Source organism: Urocampus carinirostris, chromosome 16, assembly GCF_059441175.1.
Source record: "Urocampus carinirostris isolate Australia breed hairy pipefish chromosome 16, RoL_Ucar_1.0, whole genome shotgun sequence".
Lineage (NCBI taxonomy): Eukaryota > Metazoa > Chordata > Actinopteri > Syngnathiformes > Syngnathidae > Urocampus > Urocampus carinirostris.
Window position 1 is genome coordinate 1,246,863 of NC_142364.1, and position 22,038 is coordinate 1,268,900.

Consider the following 22,038-nt stretch of genomic DNA (forward strand, 5'->3'; position numbering starts at 1 on the left):
AAAGTTGCCACATTTCGGGCTTCAAAATTAAAAATATTTTCTAAGAACCAAACGATGTCAACATTTACTATCGTCTTTGCAACAAAAAACAAAAAAGTAGGTGTTGCGGAAATATCGGCCCCGTTTTCTCAGCTGAGCCCATTGACTCTAGAAGTTCCCCAATGACTTCTGAATGATCCAACGCTGACATAAATGAGTAATGAAGTTATATACTATTTTATACACTGTTTTATCATACGTAAAGTCAAAAGTACTGGTTCTAAAATCTCATCTCATCTCATCAGCTACACCGCTTATCCTCAGTAGGGTCGCGGGGGTGCTGGAGCCCATCCCAGCAATCATCGGGCAGTGGGCAGGGGACACCCTGAACTGGTTGCCCACTCGCTCATTCACACCTAGGGACAATTTGGACCGGCCAATTCACCTGAAATGTATGTTTTTGGAATGTGGGAGGAAACCGGAGTGCCCGGAGGAAACTCACGCAAGCACGGGGAGAACATACAAACTCCGCACAGGAAGTCTGGAGCTGGATTTGAACCCAGGCAGGAGGTTCCCAAGACATGAACTGTGCCGCACATGCGCTAACCACTGCGCCGCCGTGCTGCCCGTTCTAAAATCTGACTTCCGTATTTGAGGGCAAACTATGAAAAAAGGTTTGTCGTGAACCGCACTTTGCCTTGCAATGTGCCTTTTCTTCTATTCTGTACCGATAACAATGACTTATCACCTCGCCTGGAGTGGGGGAGTGTGTGCCACCCCTTCTCCCATTCTCCAAACATTGTTGGGAAATTTGCATTGACGACAGCACGGACCAATCAGCCAGAGGCGTGAACATTTCATCGGCATGAATTATAACAGAGGAAGACCCTGAAACCCCGTCGTCTTTCTACACACGATTGTAATTGGCAAGGAAGAAAGATCCGATGTGGTCAACTCTTTGATTCGGCTGAATAAATTAATATGTGGACTACACTCCGCTCAATAACTTCTCCGAATTTTGGGCATGCTCCAACAGTAAGGGTTTGGAAAAGAAACGTGAAGTGACTAAGGAGTCAGATTTCAGTTTAAGAAATTTTTAAACCTTACAGTAACAATGACATACATAGTGCACCTGTTTGTCATTAGGTCTTAGTTTAAATGCACCTAAACCGAGAGCATTATAAAGACCAAAAAACACCAGAAATGTCCAGGATGAATTGTGCAAAGTTCAAAGCAGGAATGGGATACAAGATTTCATAACGTTTACACATCTACTGGAGCACTGTGCGAACAATAATATGAAAATGGAGGAGCATAAAATCCCTGCAAAGATGTCTAAACCTTTGGCCCAAACATGGAGAAAACTAATCAGAGAAGCAACCAAGAGACCCATGATCACATTGAATGACCTGTCATTATAATTCTGCCCCGTTATGGCAAGAAGAAAACTCTTTCTGAAAGAATACCATCGGGGAGATAAATTACACATGGAACAGGGTGCTCTGGTCAGATGAAAATATTAGGATTTGGGCTGAATGCAAAGCTTTGCATTTGGCGTGAGAGTAACACTTTCCGACGCCTAAAATTATTTATGTTCATTGTCACAAGTTTAAATGTCTTATTTTAACGTTGTTTTCATTAGAAATGAGCCAATTTGACCATTCAATGGAACATATCGGCCGTGAATGGTTTAGAGCACAGGTGTCAAACAGGCGGCCCGCGGGCCGGATGAGGCCCGCTAAGGGATTAGATCCGGCCCGCGAGACAACATTCAGAGAAGCGCAAGAGGAAAACAAGCTGCAGGTTGAAATATGTCAACATGATGTTGCCAAAGAGAGGTGCCTTGAACAAAGACATTGTACTTGTATTTCTCTCTCTCTCTCTCTCTCTCTCTCTCTCTCTCTCCCTCTTTTCCACCCCTTTTCTCCCACTCTCTATGTCTCTCTTTTTCTCTTCTTTTGTTGCTTTTTGTCTCTTTCTCTCTCTCTGTCTTTTTTAACCTCTTTTGCTCTAACGTCCTTTTCTTCTTTTTCTCTCTTTTCTCTTTCTCTCTTCCTACCCTTCGCCCTTTCTTTTCTCTTTTCTCTCCTTCTGTCTTTCTATTTCTCTTTGGATTTCTTTCTTCCTCTCCCTTTCTTTCCCCCTCTCTCACGACTTTTTATCTTTTGTTTCTCACGCTCTCTCCCTCTCTCCCTTTTCCCTCCCTCTTTCTCTTATTTCTTTATCTCTCTTTTTCTTTCTCTTGAATCTACTAGTCCGGCCCCCGACAGAATGTTTGTTCTATCGTGTGGCCCCTGAGTTCAAATGAGTTTGACACCCCTGGTTTAGAGCTTCCCCCCTCCCCCCACCTAGCTGGATCTGACCATCTCTCATACACCGCCTCCGGAGAAAAACAAAGCCTGCAACAAGGACAATACAAATCTTCTTTGTTCCTTTATCTTCTTTGTTTTCTTCTATCCTCACTGTAAAATGTGAACTTGAGTGCCACGCCCAATTTTGTTGTCACAATATTTTCAACCCATTTTGTATGATATCTTCAATTATCAGCTGCCATTGAGCATGAAGGACATGGCTCTGGTCTCTTCTTTTCCTTGAGAAAACAGACAAACTTATCTTCTGGGACCAGGTTACTCAGTGCACATTACCCTGATCACAACATCCCCTACTGTCAGACATGGTGGTGGCAGCATCATGCTTTTCTTCAGCAGACACTGGAAAGATGGTTGGAGTTGATCGGAAGATGGATGGCAGCCAAATTCCAGGATAATTACACTAAACATAAAGCAAAATCTACAATGGAATGGTTTATACCACTGGTGTCAAACAGGCGGCCCGCGGGCCGAATCAGGCCCGCCAGTGGTTTAAATCTGGCCCGCAAGACAACAGTGAGAGAAGCGCACGAGAAAAATGAGCTGCAGTTTTAACTATGTCCACCTGATGTTACCTGAGCCAGTTAACACTTGCAAAACAGCTGTGGTAGTATTTCTTTATTTTTCTCCATCTCTTTCTGCTGTTCACTCTCCTTTTCTCTCTTTTTCTCTATTTCTCTCTCACTCTCCAACTCTTTCTCTTTCTATTTCCTCTCTCTGTAACTTATGCTGTAATTGTCTTTCTTTATTTCTATTTTTCTCTTTCCTTCCCATCCTTTTTTGATCCCTCTCTCACCTCACTTTGTCTCTTTTTCCCCTGCTCACTCTTTTACTCCTTCTTTCTCTGTCGTTTCACTTCTCTCATTCTTTTTATCTTTCTCTTTGTCTTTCTCTCTTCATTTCTTTCTTTTTCTTTGTTCCTCAAGTATTATATCTCAGTTCTGCTCTGGTTTTCTCTCACTGTTACTCTTTCTCCCTATCTGTTTATCGCTCTCTCTCGTTCCCTCCCCCTCTTTCTCTCTCTTTTTCTCTCTTTCTTTTAAACTTACTAGTCCGGCCCCCGTGAGATTTTTGATAGCATTCGTGGCCCCCAGCTAAAACCAGTTTGACACCCCTGGTTTATACCTAACAATATAGAGGTGTTAGCATAGCCACTGTAGGTGCGATTTTTATGCAAAAGACGGGTGGTGAGGAAAAACCAGGCAAGTCAAAATGCTAAATCTAAAAGGGATTCTTTTTCCATCACTAGCTCATTTGCACACACAGATAGAAATAGCTTTTTCCAGATGACTGCCAATGTGACTATTAAAAGGGGCTTTACCACCCGATAAAGGGAAATCCCAAATTAATCAAGGGACATTTAACAGGAATTACCCTTTTTTTCATTCCGGGCTCACAAAAGGGGGGGAGGAAAAACCAGATAGGATCTGCGGTGACTCATTTTTCTGTATCCAGTCTCGTCCCGCAAGGCATTATGGGAGAGAAAAGGAAAAAAAAAAACGGCTTCCCCCCTGCACATTCACAAACACGGGGGCATCCCCATTGGTAGACACCGAGTCAGGTGACACGTTACCACGGCAACAGGCTCCGGGGATGAACCGTTGATGGCTTTTGCTCCTCGGTGGGAGTGAATGAAGACGAATGGATGAAAATGTGAATGGGAGCGGGCGAGTCAATGAAATGGTGAAAAATGGATTTTGTCCGAAATATTGATTAATATTTATTCAAACGTTTTTATTCGTCGCTGACACCACGATCGCAAATCATCGGATGCAATGGGATTAGAACCTGGATCGCGGTGGTGAGAGAGCCCCGAATCCCAACTGCTTGATCAATGATGATATATACGACATATAAAAGGCACTGGATTTGATCTCATGATTACACTATTTTTAGTCACGGTACCAGAGACAAATGTTAGAGAATAGAGAAAACATAAAGTGGTCCTGAAAGTTAGAAATAAATGGAGAAAAGCACGACAAAGGAAACAACTCTTTGATGTAGCTGACGAAAAATATCAAAGACGCTGGATTCGATCTCGTTATCACACTATTTTTAGTCACAGTACCAGAGACAAATGTTAGAGAATAGAGAAAACAGAAAGTGGTGCTAAAAGTTATCAATAAATGCAGAAAAGCACGACAAGGGGACAACTCTTTGATGCATTTGACGATAAATCGGAATTTGAAGGACATTCAATCGATACGTTTGAAATACTATGTGTGTCTAGTGTACTTTTTTGGGCTGGTTGTGAGAAAATGATTTTCTGACCCCTGGCCTGGATGTAAAATGAGGTTTACCACGAGTTGTAGCTCCCGGTCATCGGTGGGATACAGGCTTGGCAGTGGTGGCTTGGTAGATAGCCGTAGCAGTGAGCACCGCTAATGCTTTCTCTCCCGATGCCGTCTCAGTCCCTTCCCGGACCTGATAATCTACTTTGCGCTCTTCTGATTTTCCTCAGAGTTTGATCGAACTGATGACTTTCTTTTTAAAGGAAGGAGCTGCTGAAATAATGTGACTGGCGCTTAGCAGTTTCTCATTGGTTGACACATTAACTTGTGAGCCCGCCCACCCCGGCTGTTTGACTGACAGCATACACCAGCCTATCACAGTCGCGCACACAGACAGTCACGCCCACCCAACACACAAAACCCGTCTCTGTGATAGCATTTGCCGTGTGCCGTTTGCTGCAGAACACAACGTATGATACAATGACAATAAAGACGAATGACTTTGAAATCCGTCAAGTATCGAAATACCGAAAAGTAAACCGGGAAAATTCCCGTGATACCGACCTTCCACTCCACCTCTCCGGCAGAAAACTATCAGGCTGCTCAAAGATCTGCGGGTCTCTGTGGACGGCGTGACTTATATAAACGGCGCCGTAACCCTTCGGGACGTGGAAACCAGCCAGGGTCGTGTCCTAGAAGGAACACAAAATTAAAAAAATCACAAAAACGGTGAGAAAACAAAACGGCAAACGGAAATTATTCTAAACTTGCTGACTTATTTTCTGATTACCGTTTTTTCCAGATGATGAGGCGCACCAAAAAACCCCAAATTCGCCATAAATTTGAAGGTGGGCTTTATAATTCGGTGCTGTCAAGAACCCGAACAGGATCAGGACCCAAACGCGTGACGTTTCTCACACAAGCCTTTTATTTTACGGGAAATGGGGAGTCATGCACGTTAGGCAGCCGGTCTGGCGTGGAAAGACAGGAAGCCAGAGACCGACTAGATCGATAACAATTGTCCAAATTGATATCGGACAGATGGGGTCAATACCGGACAGGACGGGACAGACAGGATAGATGATGAAACAGGATATCAAAAATAAACAGGACAAACTAGACGGGAACGAAAACTAGAGAGAATAACAGACAGGACAAAAATAGACGGGAACAAAACTGGAAACCGATATTAATGCCTTTTACTTTACGGGAAATAGGTTACGTTAGGTCTGGCGTGAAATGACAAGAAGCCAGAGGCCGACGAGATCGATAACAATTGCCCAAGTCGATATCGGACAGATGGGGTCGATACCGGACAGGGCGGGACAGACAGGATTGATAACGAAACAGGATATCGAAATAAACAGGACAAACTAGACGGGAACGAAAACTGGAGAGAATAACAGACGGGACAAAAATAGACGGGAACAAAACTGGAAACTGATATCAAAGCCTTTTATTTTATGGGAAATGGTGAGTCATGCACGTTAGGCAGCGGTCTGGCGTGGAAGGACAGGAAGCCATAGGCTGACGAGATCAATTCCAATTGCCCGAGTTGATATCGGACAGATGGGGTCGATACCGGACAGGACGGTACAGACAGGATTGATGATGAAACAGGATATCGAAATTAAACAGGACAAACTAGACAGGAACGAAACTGGAAACCATTATTAAACAGGACAAAATAAACGGAAACAATACCGAACAGGAAATACCAACAGGAAACAGGACTGAGTCTCTTTCTCTCTCTGTGTCTTTTGAACTCCTTTTGCTCTAACTTCCTTTTTCCCTTTTCTCTCTTTTCTCTTTCTCTCTTCCTACCCTTCGCGCTTTCTTTTCTCTCCTTCTGTCTTTCTATTTCTCTTTGGATTTCTTTCTTCCTCTCCCTTTCTTTTTCCCCTCTCTCACCACTTTTTATCTTTTGTTTCTCACGCTCTCTCCCTCTCTCTCTTTTTCTTTTCTTGTCCCGCTCTCTCTCCTTTTCCCTCCCTCTTTCTCTTATTTCTTTATCTCTCTTATTTCTTTCTCTTTAATCTACTAGTCCAGCCCCCGATTTAATAAACAAATCACAAAATACTATTTTTGGGAAGTGTGCCTTTAAATGCTGAAATCCGGGAGTTTTTTTTTTCCTGACAGTGGAAAAAAAAGTCACCTCGGGGCCAAAAAGCCACTCAGCCGGCACTGCCCTCCCACCGTATCGATTAGTCACTGGACTAATGGACCTTCACCGGGATAATCAGTACGATATTTATCGACCCGATAGTTGCCGAAAGGATAAGGGCCGAATATGACGTCACCGTCATCGGCCAGGTACAAAGAAAAAAAAACGCTAATTACTCGCTCTATAATCTTCAATCCACACCGCTTATATAATTTGATTTTTGATAGAAGTAGGAGCAAAATTTGGTCGTGTCTCCTTTCTATCTCTTCATAATGTGCGTGAGGCACTGGAGAGACACGATCATGAGCCACTTGATGCCACGCTATTATTTTTTATTTGTTAGAAATATTCTCAGCCTTTATACACCTTATTAGAAAACATTTGGATTTTCTTTAAAAGTAGTATCAAAACTTGGTCGTGTCTCCTTTCTAGCTCTTCGTAATGTGCGTGAGGCACTGGAGAGACACCACCATGAGTCACTTGATGTCACGCTATTATTTTTTACCTAGTGGAAAAATTCTAAGCCTTTATGCTCCTCATTAGACAACATTTGGATTTTCATTAAAAGTAGTAGCAAAATTTGGTCGTGTCTCCTTTCTATGTCTTCAAAATATGCGTGAGGCACTGGAGAGACACGATCATGAGTCACTTGATGCCACGCTATTATTATTTACCTGTTTGAAAAATTCTAAGCATTTTTGCTCCTCATTAGAAAACATTTGGATTTTCTTTAAAAGTAGTATCAAAACTTGGTCGTGTCTCCTTTCTATCTCTTCATAATGTGCGTGAGGCACTGGAGAGACACCATCATTAGTCACTTGATCCCACGCTATTATTATTTACCTGTTGGAAATATTCTAAGACTTTATGCTCCTCATTAGAAAACATTTGGATTTTCTTTCATAGTAGTAGCAAAACTTGGTCGTGTCTCCTTTCTATCACTTCATAATGTGCGTGAGGCACTGGAGAGACACGATCATGAGCCACTTGATGTCACGCTATTATTTTTTACCTAGTGGAAAAATTCTAAGCATTTTTGCTCCTCATTAGACAACATTTGGATTTTCTTTCATAGTAGTAGCAAAACTTGGTCGTGTCTCCTTTCTATCTCTTCGTAATGTGCGTGAGGCACTGGAGAGACACCATCATTAGTCACTTGATCCCACGCTATTATTATTTACCTGTTGGAAATATTCTAAGCCTTTATGCTCCTCATTAGAAAACATTTGGATTTTCTTTCATAGTAGTAGCAAAACTTGGTCGTGTCTCCTTTCTATCCCTTCATAATGTGCGTAAGGCATTGGAGTGACATGATCATTAGTCACTTGATGCCAAACTATTATTATTTATCTGTTGGAAATATTCTAAGACTTTATGCTCCTCATTAGAAAACATTTGGATTTCCTTTCATAGTAGTAGCAACACTTGGTCGTGTCTCCTTTCTAACTCTTCATAATGTGCGTGAGGCACTGGAGAGACACGATCATGAGCCACTTGATGTCACGCTATTATTTTTTACCTAGTGGAAAAATTCTAAGCATTTTTGCTCCTCATGAGAAAACATTTGGATTTTCTTTCATAGTAGTAGCAAAACTTGGTCGTGTCTCCTTTCTATCTCTTTGTAATGTGCGTGAGGCACTGGAGAGACACCATCATTAGTCACTTAATGCCACGCTATTATTTTTTATTTGTTAGAAATATTCTCAGCCTGTATACTCCTCATTTCGTTGTCACAGCATATCCCATGTTGTAACAATGACAATAAAGGCATATTCTATTCTATTCTATTCTATTTGGATATTCTATTAAAGTATGAAAAATGACGAGACGAAACATGAATTCAAGGCGCTGTGTCCAGGTACGGCAAACAAACACAGACCCTGAAAACCTTTGTCACTGCTAAAAACACCACCACTGAAGCAAGGTATCACATTGCTCACCGCATATATAGCAAAGCACTGAAAACCATTTATATCTGAGACCAGCTTTTATTTCTGTTGCATTTATTTTCAAGTAGCCTTCCGCCTTGTCGCTGTTATTTCAAGGTTTGATATTTTTCTGCAATAAGATTTAATTGATGAATGGTATGCTAGCTGTCCATATCACTTGTTTTTGATTGTAGTTCATTGTTGATAATCAGGGTTGGGTAGGGTTACTTTAACTGGATTACTTTCAATTACTTATGGATGACTCCAATACCAAATATGCTAATAAAAGACAAAAGAAACTAAATATGAATAAAATGACTCCATTTTGTGCAGGCTTGGGGAGTAACGGAATACACGGAATGGCAAAAATGATGTTTGGATTGATTTTCATTTTGTTTCCGTCGCATTTTATGTTCGTTTTGCCGGAGATCAAAGAGATCAAAGCCAGGAGAGAAAGCTTACCACGTGTTGTGAGTCATCATTTTATTCCTATTTAGTTTCTTTTGTCTTTTCTGAGCATATTTGCTATTAGAGTCATCCAAAAGTCATTGAAAGTAATCAAGTTAAAGTAACCCTACCCAACCCTGTTGATAATACCAAAGTCAGAATATGAAGTGGTAAAATACTTGTTCAACATAACCACTGTATAGAATACTCTAAAGCCTCCACAGATTCTGCCGCTATGCCGCAAGTCACACCTGCCAAGAGGAACAACAACGGTGCTAGAAATCAAATGGACTGAACCATTTTGTTTTCCTTTTCTTTTAGGTAGCGTTTTTCATCATCTTTATTCCTATCCCCTCCTTTATTGAAGATAAGATAATTTTATCATTTTGGGGGCTGCTCGTCAATCGTCTGGAGACCTTTTTGTCGTTGTGGCTATGGGTTGACTTTTTCCCGACTTAAGCTAACTGGAGTTTGAGAAAACCCGAATAGTTTAGTTCCGGCTGACGGCGCTCGGACTTTTTCCGCGTGAGAGTGAATATTGATGGAGACGGAAGCACGTCTTCTCGTTTTCCTGAGGTCCTAAAAAGTCCTTTGAGTGCTTCTTTATGCATTCAATCCAACTGCAAAAACAATAACTGCAGTGTGGCGTCATTTTTAGGAGGTGGCAAAACAACTAAATTGATGTTATTTTTGGAAAAAATTCCTTAAAAAAATGATTGAAAATGTTAATATTTTTATCAGATGTGTTTACACAAGAAGTAAGAGGCCATATAGCAGGGGTCGGGAACCTATGGCTCGCGAGCCATATATGGCTCTTTCTATGAGTACCTATGGCTCAGAGACCAATTTGATTGCATGCAAAATTTCTCCATCTTGTTCAAAACCGGGAATGTCTACGCTATTCAGGTACACGTAAAGCCAAACCAAATCTAAATGCAAAGGAAACACTTCGCAGTATATATAGGGCACGTTTTTCACTACAATTTACAGTCAAGGTGTCACACAAAAAAAGGGGGGGAAAAAAACTCGTTTTGGCTGTACAACGCTAAAGAATCCTTTATTTAAAAGTTCACTATATAATCTGTGTTCAGTGTTCAGATACTTTATGATGAATCCACAGAACTGTAAATACGCCAAAACACCGGAAGAGAACTTAGTCATTTGATTGGGTGAGTGGGAGGGATGGGTGGAGCTATGCAAAAAGTACAAGCACTCCTTCCATTCTCTCGCCAAAGGTAAGCACATAAGGCTCCCTATTCTCAGAATGTTGTGACGTTTTTACAAAATAAATGCTTGCATCTGGTTTTGAAACCAATATGTATGAAAAAAAGGGTCAAAAGGAGTTTAACCGATCTTGAGTAATTGCAAGAAAGAGACAAGTTTAAAGTGGTCTGTTTGTTGAATTTGGGACAGGGGCTCTGGCATTATTCTCTTTTCATATTTTTTCTCAAATCATCAAAAATAAATGTGCTGAAGACTAAGCTTTTGTCTGGGGCGCGGGTTTAGCAATTTAGTAAATTTGTCTCATAATATATGGTGTGGCTCTTTCCCAAAATAAAATTAATATTTTTTGCTTTTATGGCTCTTTGAGTCAAAAAGGTTCCCGACCCCTGCCATATAGGTATGTTTTGAGAATTTTGTAATTGCTAACCGACTGTATCAATGTTAGAAAGTGCTTTTCATTTAAATAAATTCAATAACTGACTAAATACTGCTGTCAGTCTTGTTTCACGGACAGACTGAGGAGATCGTTTCTTCCTCATGCCGTGAGGCTCTTTAACTCCACGCGGGGGGGAGTAAAAGCCCACATTAACCCCCGCCACACATTTGCATATTAACCTTTTTTTATGACAGTGTTTATTTTCCGTAGCACTATTTAAATACTCTATAGCAAAACGTTATATTGGGTATTTTTGTATTCTATATATTTTTTTATTTTTTTTTTAAACACAAGGATACTGCTGGAAGTGTGAATTTCCCTACAGGCATGAATAAAGTATCTAGACATCTATCTATATACGTGACCTATGTTCCCTGTAATCTTCCAGGGGTTTACACAAAGTCGGTAAGCAATGCTTGAAACAACAGTGAGCAACAGCAATCCCAAGTGTGGCAACTAAATCATTATCAAACATGTCCAAAACTTGACATCAAGTTACATTTTCCGGCAATGCAAAATGATTTTTCTCTTTTGAATGACTTGACTCATGTACTATTGCAAAGGTTGTACGGCCTACAAACCTATTTCACAAGATATCCATCTTTTTTTTCCTGATATATTTTGTCCCATGATACTCACATTTTTGGGGGCTTATTGAGTCGGTTGCACGATACACAACTGTATTTAATCCCATTTTTTAGTGGAAGTACAATGTTGACAACAAGATTCACTTGATTGAAAGTATTTGAATGCAACACAAACTTTTTCTTCATTTTCCGTGTTTTTTTTCTACTTTTTTAAAAATTCCTTTAAAAAAATCTCATTGTGTTTATTTTTTCCTAACTGTTACTTTTTTCATTTTTCTCTTCCTTTTGTTTCTTTTTTTCTCAGCTTTTCACTAATTTTTCATTTTGGTATTTTTTTCTTTTTTGTTCTATTCCCCCCTTCCTTGAAGTCATTTTGTGCATAATTTTACATCATATTTGGTCAGGTTGGGATTAAAGAAGCAAAAACAACCCGAAGAGCCGTTTAGGACCCGAAAGAGCCGGTTCCTTTTCGTGAGCCGAGCCGAAGAAGCCGGTTCTCGAAAAACTCTACTGACTTTACTCAACTTCGTTCTACTTCGACCTTGACTTCCAAATACCGCATTTAGAACACAGCGTCAAGGGAACCCGTGTATTTTGACCTTCATGCACTGTAACTTTGACTTAATTCACTTCTTAATTAGCAATTTCGAGCCCTGATTTTTGTGAGCTGGCTAGATTTTCTTGTGCGCTGAGAATGTGCGGGCAGTGCGCGATTGCGCACGCGCGCAGCTTAGAGGGAACATTGCACGTGACTCTTGTATTTTAATAATCACTGAGACCTGGATGAACCCGAGGATCCCTGATGCTAGCGCGCAGCTTGACGGCCGCTCTCGACGTCGCTTCTTGCACTGAAAGGAAAATTTTGTTGTATGACGCCATCTTATCTTCATCCCTATTTTTACCATTCTTGCCTGTCGGGCATTGCGGCCCGCGGGCCGTAGTATGCCCACCCCCTGCTTCAAGATGAAAGTGGTGCGAGTGCTCCGAAACGATCCCGGGCGCTTTGACGTCACGGGGCCGAGTCCCGTGGAGGTCGCCGGTAATCGAAGAGCGATGGAGCGTTTCCCACAAGCCACAAATGACTTTCCACTTGCATCGCCGTCCGACCGACCGTCCGACCGACTTCCGTCCGTCCGGGGGGAAAGGCACGAGCGTGCGCCATCGATCACAGGGATCAATGGCTCGGACGGGAACGTTGCGTAAAGCCGCTTGATGAGGTCGGCAAAAATCAAAACAGAGTACGAGATGACGCAAAGCCACCACCAGGAAATGTTTCAAAAGTCAAATTCTGCTGACTAAGCGCTTATGTCCTGTACAATAATTTTGAGTGCGATATTCAGGGTTCATCTCATCTCCCATCTCATTAGCTGCACCGCTTATCCTCAGTAGGGTCGCGGGGGTGCTGGAGCCCATCCCAGCAATCATCGGGCAGTGGACAGGGGACACCCTGAACTGGTTGCCAGCCAATCGCAGGGCACTCGGGGACAGACAACTCGCTCGCCCATTCACACCTAGGGACAATTTGGACCGGCCAATCCACCTGAAATGCATGTCTTTGGAATGGGGGAGGAAACCGGAGTGCCCGGAGGAAACCCACGCATGCACGGGGAGAACATACAAACTCCGCACAGTAAATCTGGTAGCTAGATTTGAACCCACACAGCACACACGCTAACCACTGCGCCGCCGTGCTGCCTATTCAGGGTTCATACGGGCCAAATTAAAGCGCTTTCTCAAGAGTTTCCAGTTTCTCCAGTACCGTTCAAAGAAGAGATCCGGTGTGATTCCTGTATTTTGCAAGCCAAAAATACAGTGGCTTGCGAAACTATTTGGCCCCCTTAAACTTTCTGTGTTTTTGCCACATTTCAGACATCAAGACATAAAACTGTCATTTCTTGTGAAGCATCAACAATAAGTGGCACACAATCATAAAGTGGAACACACTGGCGGGACCCGATTGGCTGTTGGACTCTTTTTAAACTCCCGTCTTCCGAAAGGAAGCCGCCAGACCGTCTGCCAACCTATGCTCTCAGCTAGGAAAGCTTTTGTACTCTCCGACACTATCCTGCCCTGTTTCCTGCCTGATACCTGTTGCCGACCTCTTTTCTGGACCCGTTTCTGCTTTTGCTCCTCCGTCCCGGCCATCGACCTGTTTTGACCCGTTTCCTGCCTGATACCTGTTGCCGACCTCTTTTCTGGACCCGTTTCTGCTTTTGCTCCTCCGTCCCGGCCATCGACCTGTTTTGTCCCGTTTCCTGCCTGATGCCTGTTGCCGACCTCTTTTCTGGACCCGTTTCTGCTTTTGCTCCTCCATCCCGGCCATCGACCTGTTTTGTCCCGTTTCCTGCCTGATGCCTGTTGCCGACCTCTTTTCTGGACCCATTACTGCTTTTGCTCCTCCGTCCCGGCCATCGACGTGTTTTTCTCGCTGCCAACGACGACCCTCGCTCGACACGGAAGTGCCACTTCCTCCTATCTGCTACCCGTGACCGACGATCAAAAACATGATAACAATGGAAAGGAAGCGCTGTTCTCTTTCTTAGTAAAAACTGAGTAAAACTAATGCTATTGGGTCCCGTCTCCGTTCCTGGTCTGTGACACTCAGACAGTAGACCGCTGGGATACAACATGATTCTGTTCTTAGGTGGAGATGGTAAAAAGGAAACTGCCGTATAGTTAGGTATAAAATCCTGTAGCATTTAACAACTAAATAGTATATTAGTAAGTACTACTTGTGTGTAATATACATGTATACGATTCAATGACAGGAAAAGGGAAACTTGATTGATCTTTGGTGTTACATGACTCAAACTGGTTCAGTGGTGAAGCAGGTGGATGCAGAGGGGGTAACAGTTGGACGGTTGTCATTGTCCTCGCTTTAATCGCTTCCTTACTTTTAATAATACTCCTGATCATGGATGGGCCTTGCAACTTAGTGAGGGTAGCGCTGGGCTTTCTTGGTATTTCTTAATATATGCAAGCTTCCTTTCCATTGTTATCACGTTTTTGACCCTCCCTCTAGTATCACTGTGACACACACAGGTTTTTGGGTTTTTCCTTGCCCGCATGTTGGTTCTAGATCAGGGGATGGTGTCATTTGGACCTGTGCAGTCTTTTGACACATTTTGTGATTGAGGGCGTCACAAATATATGTGACTTGATTTGATTCAGAACTCAAATGAAGACAAAGAAAGGCATCGTGGGATGGAGTTCAACCAATAGCACATCAGAATTCTCATGATGTCATACCATGAGCCAATAGCAGACCATTATTTTATACGATGTTGACAAATAGCAGACGGGCTTCTTGGAGCTGTAACATGAAATAATTTGTTATTATCGCCATAAAGAGGGGCCAAAAATATCGTATCCTGGGGGTCAAAAGTGCTATACATATATAATCATCTTCTTTTGATAGAAAAACGGATCCTTCTCATATGTACTTTTTACAACTAAGTTTTACCATTTCTGTTGGGATCTTAAAATGTGCACTTACTGCCCCCTGCAGGAGAAAAGTCCAACGTACAGGGCCAAGTATGAATCGTTTTAGATTTATATTTGTTGTGGTTTTTGTTCCTGTTTGTGTTGTTTATAGCGTCATCTTGAGCCATTTTGAGACATTTGCGGGTGATTCTTACACATTCTGCGATCCTGCGTCCACCAATGAAAGGAGGCCAAAGTCTCTGAACTTCGAGCAGGACCCGTTGCAGGAAATCGGCCTCCGTCAGCGCTCGATGACGAATTTCAGCCTGGTTGATTTAAAAACAAAAAACAAGAAAACAAAATATAGAAAGAACAATGCAATCAACTTTTTCTCAGTAACTTCTTGGGGAACGATTGGCTTCACTGATATTTTTGACAGATGAATGTGGATAAAATTTGATATCCACTTCCAACAATCTTTTTGGTTTTACAAGACTCCGTCAATGCCAAAACCCAGTGACCAGATGATGACGTTCCTGGCCATCCTGGAAGGGGGATGGATGACCTCATGTGCAGTCCCTTTTCAAGGTTTCTTCATTTTCCTCATGTTGAGGTTTTTGAGTTTTCCCTTGCCCTAATGATGCTTGAGATCAGGGGATGGTGTCATAATAGACTGTGGCTTGCAATAATCTGTGGTCTGTGCAGCCCTTTGAGTCTCTTTGTGATTAAGGAGGTCACAAATAAACATGACTTGAGGTTTTTGAGTTTTTCCTTACCCTCATGTAGGTTTTAGATCGGGAGATGGTGTCAGAATAGTCTATGGTCTGCAATAATCTGTGGTCTGTGCAGCCCTTTGAGACTATCCCTTCTCAAGGCTTCTTCATTTTCCTCATGTTGAGGTTTTTGAGATTTCCCTTGCCCTCATGTAGGTTTGAGATCAGGGGATGGTGTCATAATAGACTGTGGTCTGCAATAATCTGTGGTCTGTGCAGCCCTTTGAGATTCTTTGTGATTAAGGGCGTCACAAATTAACATGACTTGAAGTTTTTGAGATTTCCCTTGCCCTCATGTAGGTTTGAGATCAGGGGATGGTGTCATAATAGTCTGTAGTTTGCAATAATCTGTGGTCTGTGCAGCCCTTTGAGACTCCTTGTGATGAAGGCTAAACAAATAAACATGACTTGACGGTGTCCTCTGTCATATATTATATTTATTATTTCATATTTAGACTCTTTTCAAATTATTCTTTTAATATTCTATCACTCTAACTTTAGGGGGAGAAAAAAAAATCCTTATTTTAGTAAAAAACGATTATTAAAGAAAAATACTACAGTTTAATCAAATAATACTCAAAATGAGAAAAAATATGTTTTTAATAATGGCTGACATTTCTGTTTCTTCCATTTTTTTTCTTAGTGTCATGTTTATTTTTTCCAATTCCATCCAATGGAAAAAGGATCTCCAACGTTGTGTCCTCGGGCACTTGGATGCCCCCTACGGACAGCTGAAGTACCCGCTTACCAGTGCTGGGCCATTGTGATTTGTCAGAAATCTTTTCAGTGGTTCACTGAGTCTATTTAACCCCACGTCCAATCATTAACAACAAACATAATAAGTTGTTTTATAAATGCGTATGACACTGGAAGCCCTTTGCACTACTATTTTACTTTGGCCAATTTTTAGACATTGTGAAAGAGTTGTAAATGTTTGACTTCTCTTTCTAGAAGTCAATCCATGTTGTGCACACTTGCGTGTCATAGCGCTGCGTAAAATTGAATCACAATTAGCTTTGAGCATGTATACCTTTGGCTTCGATTTGAATACACACTGCAAATGTGTACATATTTACGTTAAGGATTTCGTTATGTGTCAATCCACATTCGAATCGGTCACTGAAGCCAAATTGGTCATGACATGGTTTTTTTTCCACAACAGGCCCAAAGGAGCGTGAAAAAAAGCTTGCAATTGGCAGAAAGTGATGCTAGAGGCTAACGGCTATACCGAAAGTCATCTGACGAGTCTGTTTATTTTTAGAGGGAAGGTATGAAGCCAAACGGACGAATTATGCAGGAATGCTTTTAGGCGGATTTGTTTTCATCGGTGTTTTGGAGCGTGAATGGTTTTCATTTCTCGCCCCCGTTTTTGGTCTTTGCCATCGTACCTTTTCGTCCCCACTTAGAGCCAAAGTGAAGGAGGTGAGGAGCGATGCAAGAGCTTTGGGGACGAGGGCTGAGATGAACAGGAGGAGATGCTGGCAGGCGGAGCTGGAGTCGGGCAGCGGCAAGGAGCGCAGGGAGCCCAAAAAACTGGAGCAGAAAAAGTTCAAAATAACCGTTAGTGGACGCCGTCAAGTAAAAGCGATAATAGAAATAGTCCACGATGGAGTTCCATTACGACTGCTGTCGCCAGACACGTTTTTCCAGTACATGATAAAAATCTCTGCTGAAAGTCGTTCATGCGCAAAAACATCTCCGGCGGTATCATAAACATATAGAAATGGCAGCAACAACATCGAGTTTGTGTTCCTAAACTTTTCAAATCTGGGAGTCTGACTCGGCTCAGTGAGATTCAACAGACATTCTCAAAACTTTTCAAGTCTGGGAGCATTTTAGCTTGGATAAGTTTGCAAAGCTAACCTTGCGTATCATGGCAGTAGCTCGCTAACGCACAAACATGTCAAGAGCCTACCGGACAGTTGAACCAAAAGGAGTCTGACTCGCCTCGGTGGGATTCAACAGACAATTGAGGAGAATGAAATTGGAAAATTGGCTTTCAAATAATTTGGCCATAAAAAATCATGTAGGAACCCTGGTCATCGTGGACTATTGTCACCAACACGTTTTTCCAACAGAGTGAGGCATCTTACATAAATGCAATCTCTGCTAAGAGTCGCTCATGCGCAATAGCGTCTCCGTCTCAAACGGTGACTGTCACGACCAGCACACAGGGTAGACCCAATCGCGTAACGTTTTCTCACAATTTAATTGAAAAAAAAGAGGAAGAGCATGATCCGAACACGGAAGTGGATCTTCCGTAACGAGTGATGGCGGCGTCAGGGACGGAAAAACTGGTCGGTCGCCGGGACCGGGAGCGCAAGGGGTTGTCGGGGTCAGAAACAAGTCGTAAGCCAGAACGGGAGAGTCAACGTAGTCGGGGACAAAAGAGGTCGTCAGCTGGGACGGAGAGCAGACGTGGTCCGGATCAAAACAGGTCGTCGCCGCACAGACAGGAGCAAAAGCGGGACAGGTATTTCACGCCAGACTGCTGCCTAAGGCTTGTGTGAGAAACGTCACGCATTTGGGTCCTGATCCTGTTTTGGTTCTGACAAATGGTTTCTTCATTTTAATTTATGATCTCTTTGCCTGTCCTAAATCTTGGATTTATATCGCTACTGACCAAGGACCTCGCCTAATTGGACATGGAGCCATTTTTTAGTCGTCAATTTCCACATGGTCATAAATCAACTTCATGCTAAATTCATGAAAAAATAAATCATATTTTTCTGATTATTCGACTCATCGTTTCAATCACTGGACTTGTCTCGTCGTCCATAAATCTTGCTACGCACCCGTCCGTCTCGTTCTCCAGTTTGTCTTTGATGATTTCGAGCAGTTGCTCTTTGGCCTCCAAGGCCACTGAAAACCCTGAAGACCACAAGGGGACCTTGACGTTGACTGGGGCGGAGATGAGACCTGGACAAGTCAAAGTAGTCAGTCGGTTAAAGTGACAGTGGCTAATAATTCACCCTCTAGATGTCGTTGTCGCTTACAAAGAAGCGTGTGCATTGAAAAAAGACACTACGGGAGCCCAAAGGACACCATTTTGTCAAGAACCGGAACAGGATCAGGACCCAAACGCGTGACGTTACTCACACAAGCCTTTTATTTGACGGGAAATGGGGAGTCATGCACGATAGGCAGTGGTCTGGCGTGGAAAGACCGAAAAGCCAGAGACCGACGAGATCGATACCAATTGCCCGAGTAGATATCGGACGGATGGGGTCGATACCGGACAGGACGGGAGAGACAGGATTGATAATGAATCAGGTTATCGAAAATAAACAGGACAGACAAGACGGGAACGGAAACTGGAGAGAATAATAAACAGGACAAAAAGAGACGGGAACAAAAGTGGAAACCGAAATCAAACAGGACAAAATAAACAATACGGGACAGGAAATACCAACAGGAAAAAGGACAGAGTCAAAACCCACGTCTTGCGGGGCAGAAGTTCGTTGACGGACTGACAAAGGAAAAATGAGAGCACTGAGCTTAAAAAGACAGAAAGACAATTTGTCAATGAGCCGCAGCTGGTGCCACACGGGCAGGACCAATTGGGCGCCGTGGCAACCGTGACACCCTTGGCAATATTCGCAAGCCTTATTTCTATTCACGTTCTCTTTTCTTGCATCAACAAGGATAAATTCAAGCCAGCGAGAACATAAAACCTTGTGCGAAAAACAAAAAAAAGACAGCGTGAGCTGGATACACCCGGAGTGGCTGTAAAGAGTTGAAAGCTGGAGCTGGTCAGAGCTGATGTAAGCAGTTAACTTTACCAACAGCAAAGAGTTGAAGCCACTAAAATTGCAGGTGAAAGATTGCTCGAGCAAAGAAGAGTTTATCAAGTGTCGGGACCCTGAATCACAGGATTGAGCGACAGGATTGGCTAGAGAAGGAAACAGTGGGAGAGAGAAAAAGGCCCGAATCGTGAAACTCGGGGACGTTCGTTTGCATGATCAGCTGCGGAAGGCGAGTGACGCTGAAAAATGAAGCAAACTTCTTTAATGCGAAGCAGCTAACAATAGCGGTTAGCGAAGAGGCTAACCTTGTTACGGTTGCCATGGCGCCCCATTGGCCCTGCCCATGTGGCGCCCGCTGTGGCGCCCGCTGCGGCTCGTTGACGGATTGGCTTTCCGTCTATTTAAGCTCAGCGCTCTCACTCTTCTTTGGTCAGTCCGTCAAGGAACCTCTGCCCTGCAAGCTGTGGGTTTTGACTCGGTCCTGTTTCCTGTTGGCATTTCCTGTCCGGTATTGTTCCCGTTTATTTTGTCCTGCTTAATATCGGTTTCCTGTTTCGTTCCCGTCTATTTTTGTCCTCTTTATTATTCTCTCCAGTTTTTGTTCCTGTCTACTTTTTCCTTGTTATTTTTGATATCCTGTTTCATTATCCATCTTGTCTGTCCCGTCCTGTCCAGTATTGACCCCATCTGTCCGGTATCACTTCGGGCAATTGGAATTGATCTCGTCGGCCTCTGGCTTCCTATAATTTCACGCCAGACCGCTGCCTCACGTGCATGACTCCCCATTTCCCGTAAAATAAAAGCTTGTGTGAGAAAAGTCACGCGTTTGGGTCCTGATCCTGTTCCGGTTCTTGGGCAAACCTGATTGGCTAGAGAATGAAACAGTGGACGACACAAGGGGGCGCTATATACTTCACTCTGTCCCTTTGTAAAAGCATGTCTTTCCACGCTAAGCCTTCACATTGATCTCACCGTGCCAGTGCTGAGTGCAGAGTCGTGCGATTTTCTGGAAAAGTTGGGGATGTTGTTCCGCACGGACGTTAAGAAAAAGACTCAGCACTAACTCCGTCCCCAGTTGCTTGAAGGTGGTGTACACGCAGCGCCCATCGTCGCTGCAATACAAAAATCCTGCTTCAGCGACAGACTGCTGTCACAGTCTTGTTCCACGGACAGACTGCGGGGATCATTTCTTCCTCATGCCATGAGGCTCTTTAACTCCATCCGGGGGAGTAAGAGCCCGCATTAAACCCCACCCCCACATTTGCATACTACCCTATTCTTATGACAGTGTGGATTTTCCGTAGCACTATTGAAATACCCTATAGCGAAACGTTATATTGGGTATTTCTGTATTCTATATCTTTTATTCTATTATTTTATTTTTGAAAGATACTGCTGGAAGTGAAATGAATGAAATGATCTGCATTTCTATAGCGCTTTTCAAGTCAATGACTTCCCAAAGCGCTTTACAATGTGCTTCACATTTCCCAATAGCGGCCGTGATCTGTGCAGCCATGTAAGGCGCTAACCTGCTTATTGGGGGTATTGGGGGTTCAGTGTCTTACCCAAGGACACTTCGGCATGTAACACGGACAAGCCGGGATTCGAACTGGGATCCCTTAATCCTAAAACGATCGCTCTACCTCTTGAGCTACTGCCGCCCCCGTGTGAATTTCCCAACGGGGATGAATAAAGTAGCTATCTAAACATTTATCTATACATCTATCTAGACATCTATCTATCTATCTAGACATCTAGCTATCTATCTAGACATCCATACATCTATTTATCCATCTATCTAGACACCTATCTAGACACTAGCCATCCATCTTGACATCTATCTATCTATCCATCTAGGCATCTATTTATCTATCTATCTATCTATCTATCCATCTAGGCATCTATTTATCTATCTAGGCATCTATCTATCTATCTATCCATCTAGGCATCTATCTATCTATGCATCTATTTATCTATCTAGACATCCATCTATCTATCTAGACATCTATCTATCTATCCATCTATCTATCTATCTATCCATCTAGGCATCTATCTATCTATCTAGACATCCATCTATCTATCTAGACATCTATCTATCTAGCTATCTCGACATCTATCTATCTATATATCTATCTAGACATCTATCTATCTATCCATCTATCTAGACATCTATCTATCTAGACACCTATCTAGACACCAGCCATCCCTCTATCCATCTAAACATCTAGCTATCTATCTAGACATCTATCCATCTATCTAGACATCTATCTATCTAGACACTAACCATCTATCTAGACATATATCCATCTATCTAGACATCTATCTAGACATCTACCTATCTATCTATCTATCTTCTCACACTAGCCATCTACACATTTATCTATCTAGACATCTATCTATCTATCTAGGCATCTGTCTATCTAGACATTTATCTATCTAGGCATCTAGACATCTATCTATCTATCCATCTAGACATCTATCTATCTAGACACCTATCTAGACACCAGCCATCTCTCTATCCATCTAAACATCTAGCTATCTATCTAGACATCTATCCATCTATCTAGACATCTATCTATCTAGACACTAACCATCTATCTAGACATATATCCATCTATCTAGACATCTATCTAGACATCTACCTATCTATCTATCTATCTTCTCACACTAGCCATCTACACATTTATCTATCTAGACATATATCTAGACATCTATCTATCTAGACATCTAT

At 42.5% G+C, this 22,038-nt stretch overlaps 1 protein-coding gene across 2 annotated transcripts in view; it reads right to left on the minus strand.

Moving 5' to 3' along the window:
• The window catches only part of LOC148349945 (uncharacterized), a 37,964-nt gene that overhangs the window by 9,015 nt on the left and 6,911 nt on the right, over positions 1-22,038 (minus strand). For both annotated transcript variants that reach the window (XM_088355316.1, XM_088355317.1), the window contains exons 5-9: positions 20,280-20,419; positions 18,357-18,480; positions 16,950-17,094; positions 15,004-15,114; positions 5,144-5,271 (exon numbers count right to left, since the gene is read on the minus strand). In XM_088355316.1, the coding sequence (XP_088211442.1) occupies positions 5,144-5,271; positions 15,004-15,114; positions 16,950-17,094; positions 18,357-18,480; positions 20,280-20,419 (648 nt within the window). The remainder of the gene's footprint in view (positions 1-5,143; positions 5,272-15,003; positions 15,115-16,949; positions 17,095-18,356; positions 18,481-20,279; positions 20,420-22,038) is intronic.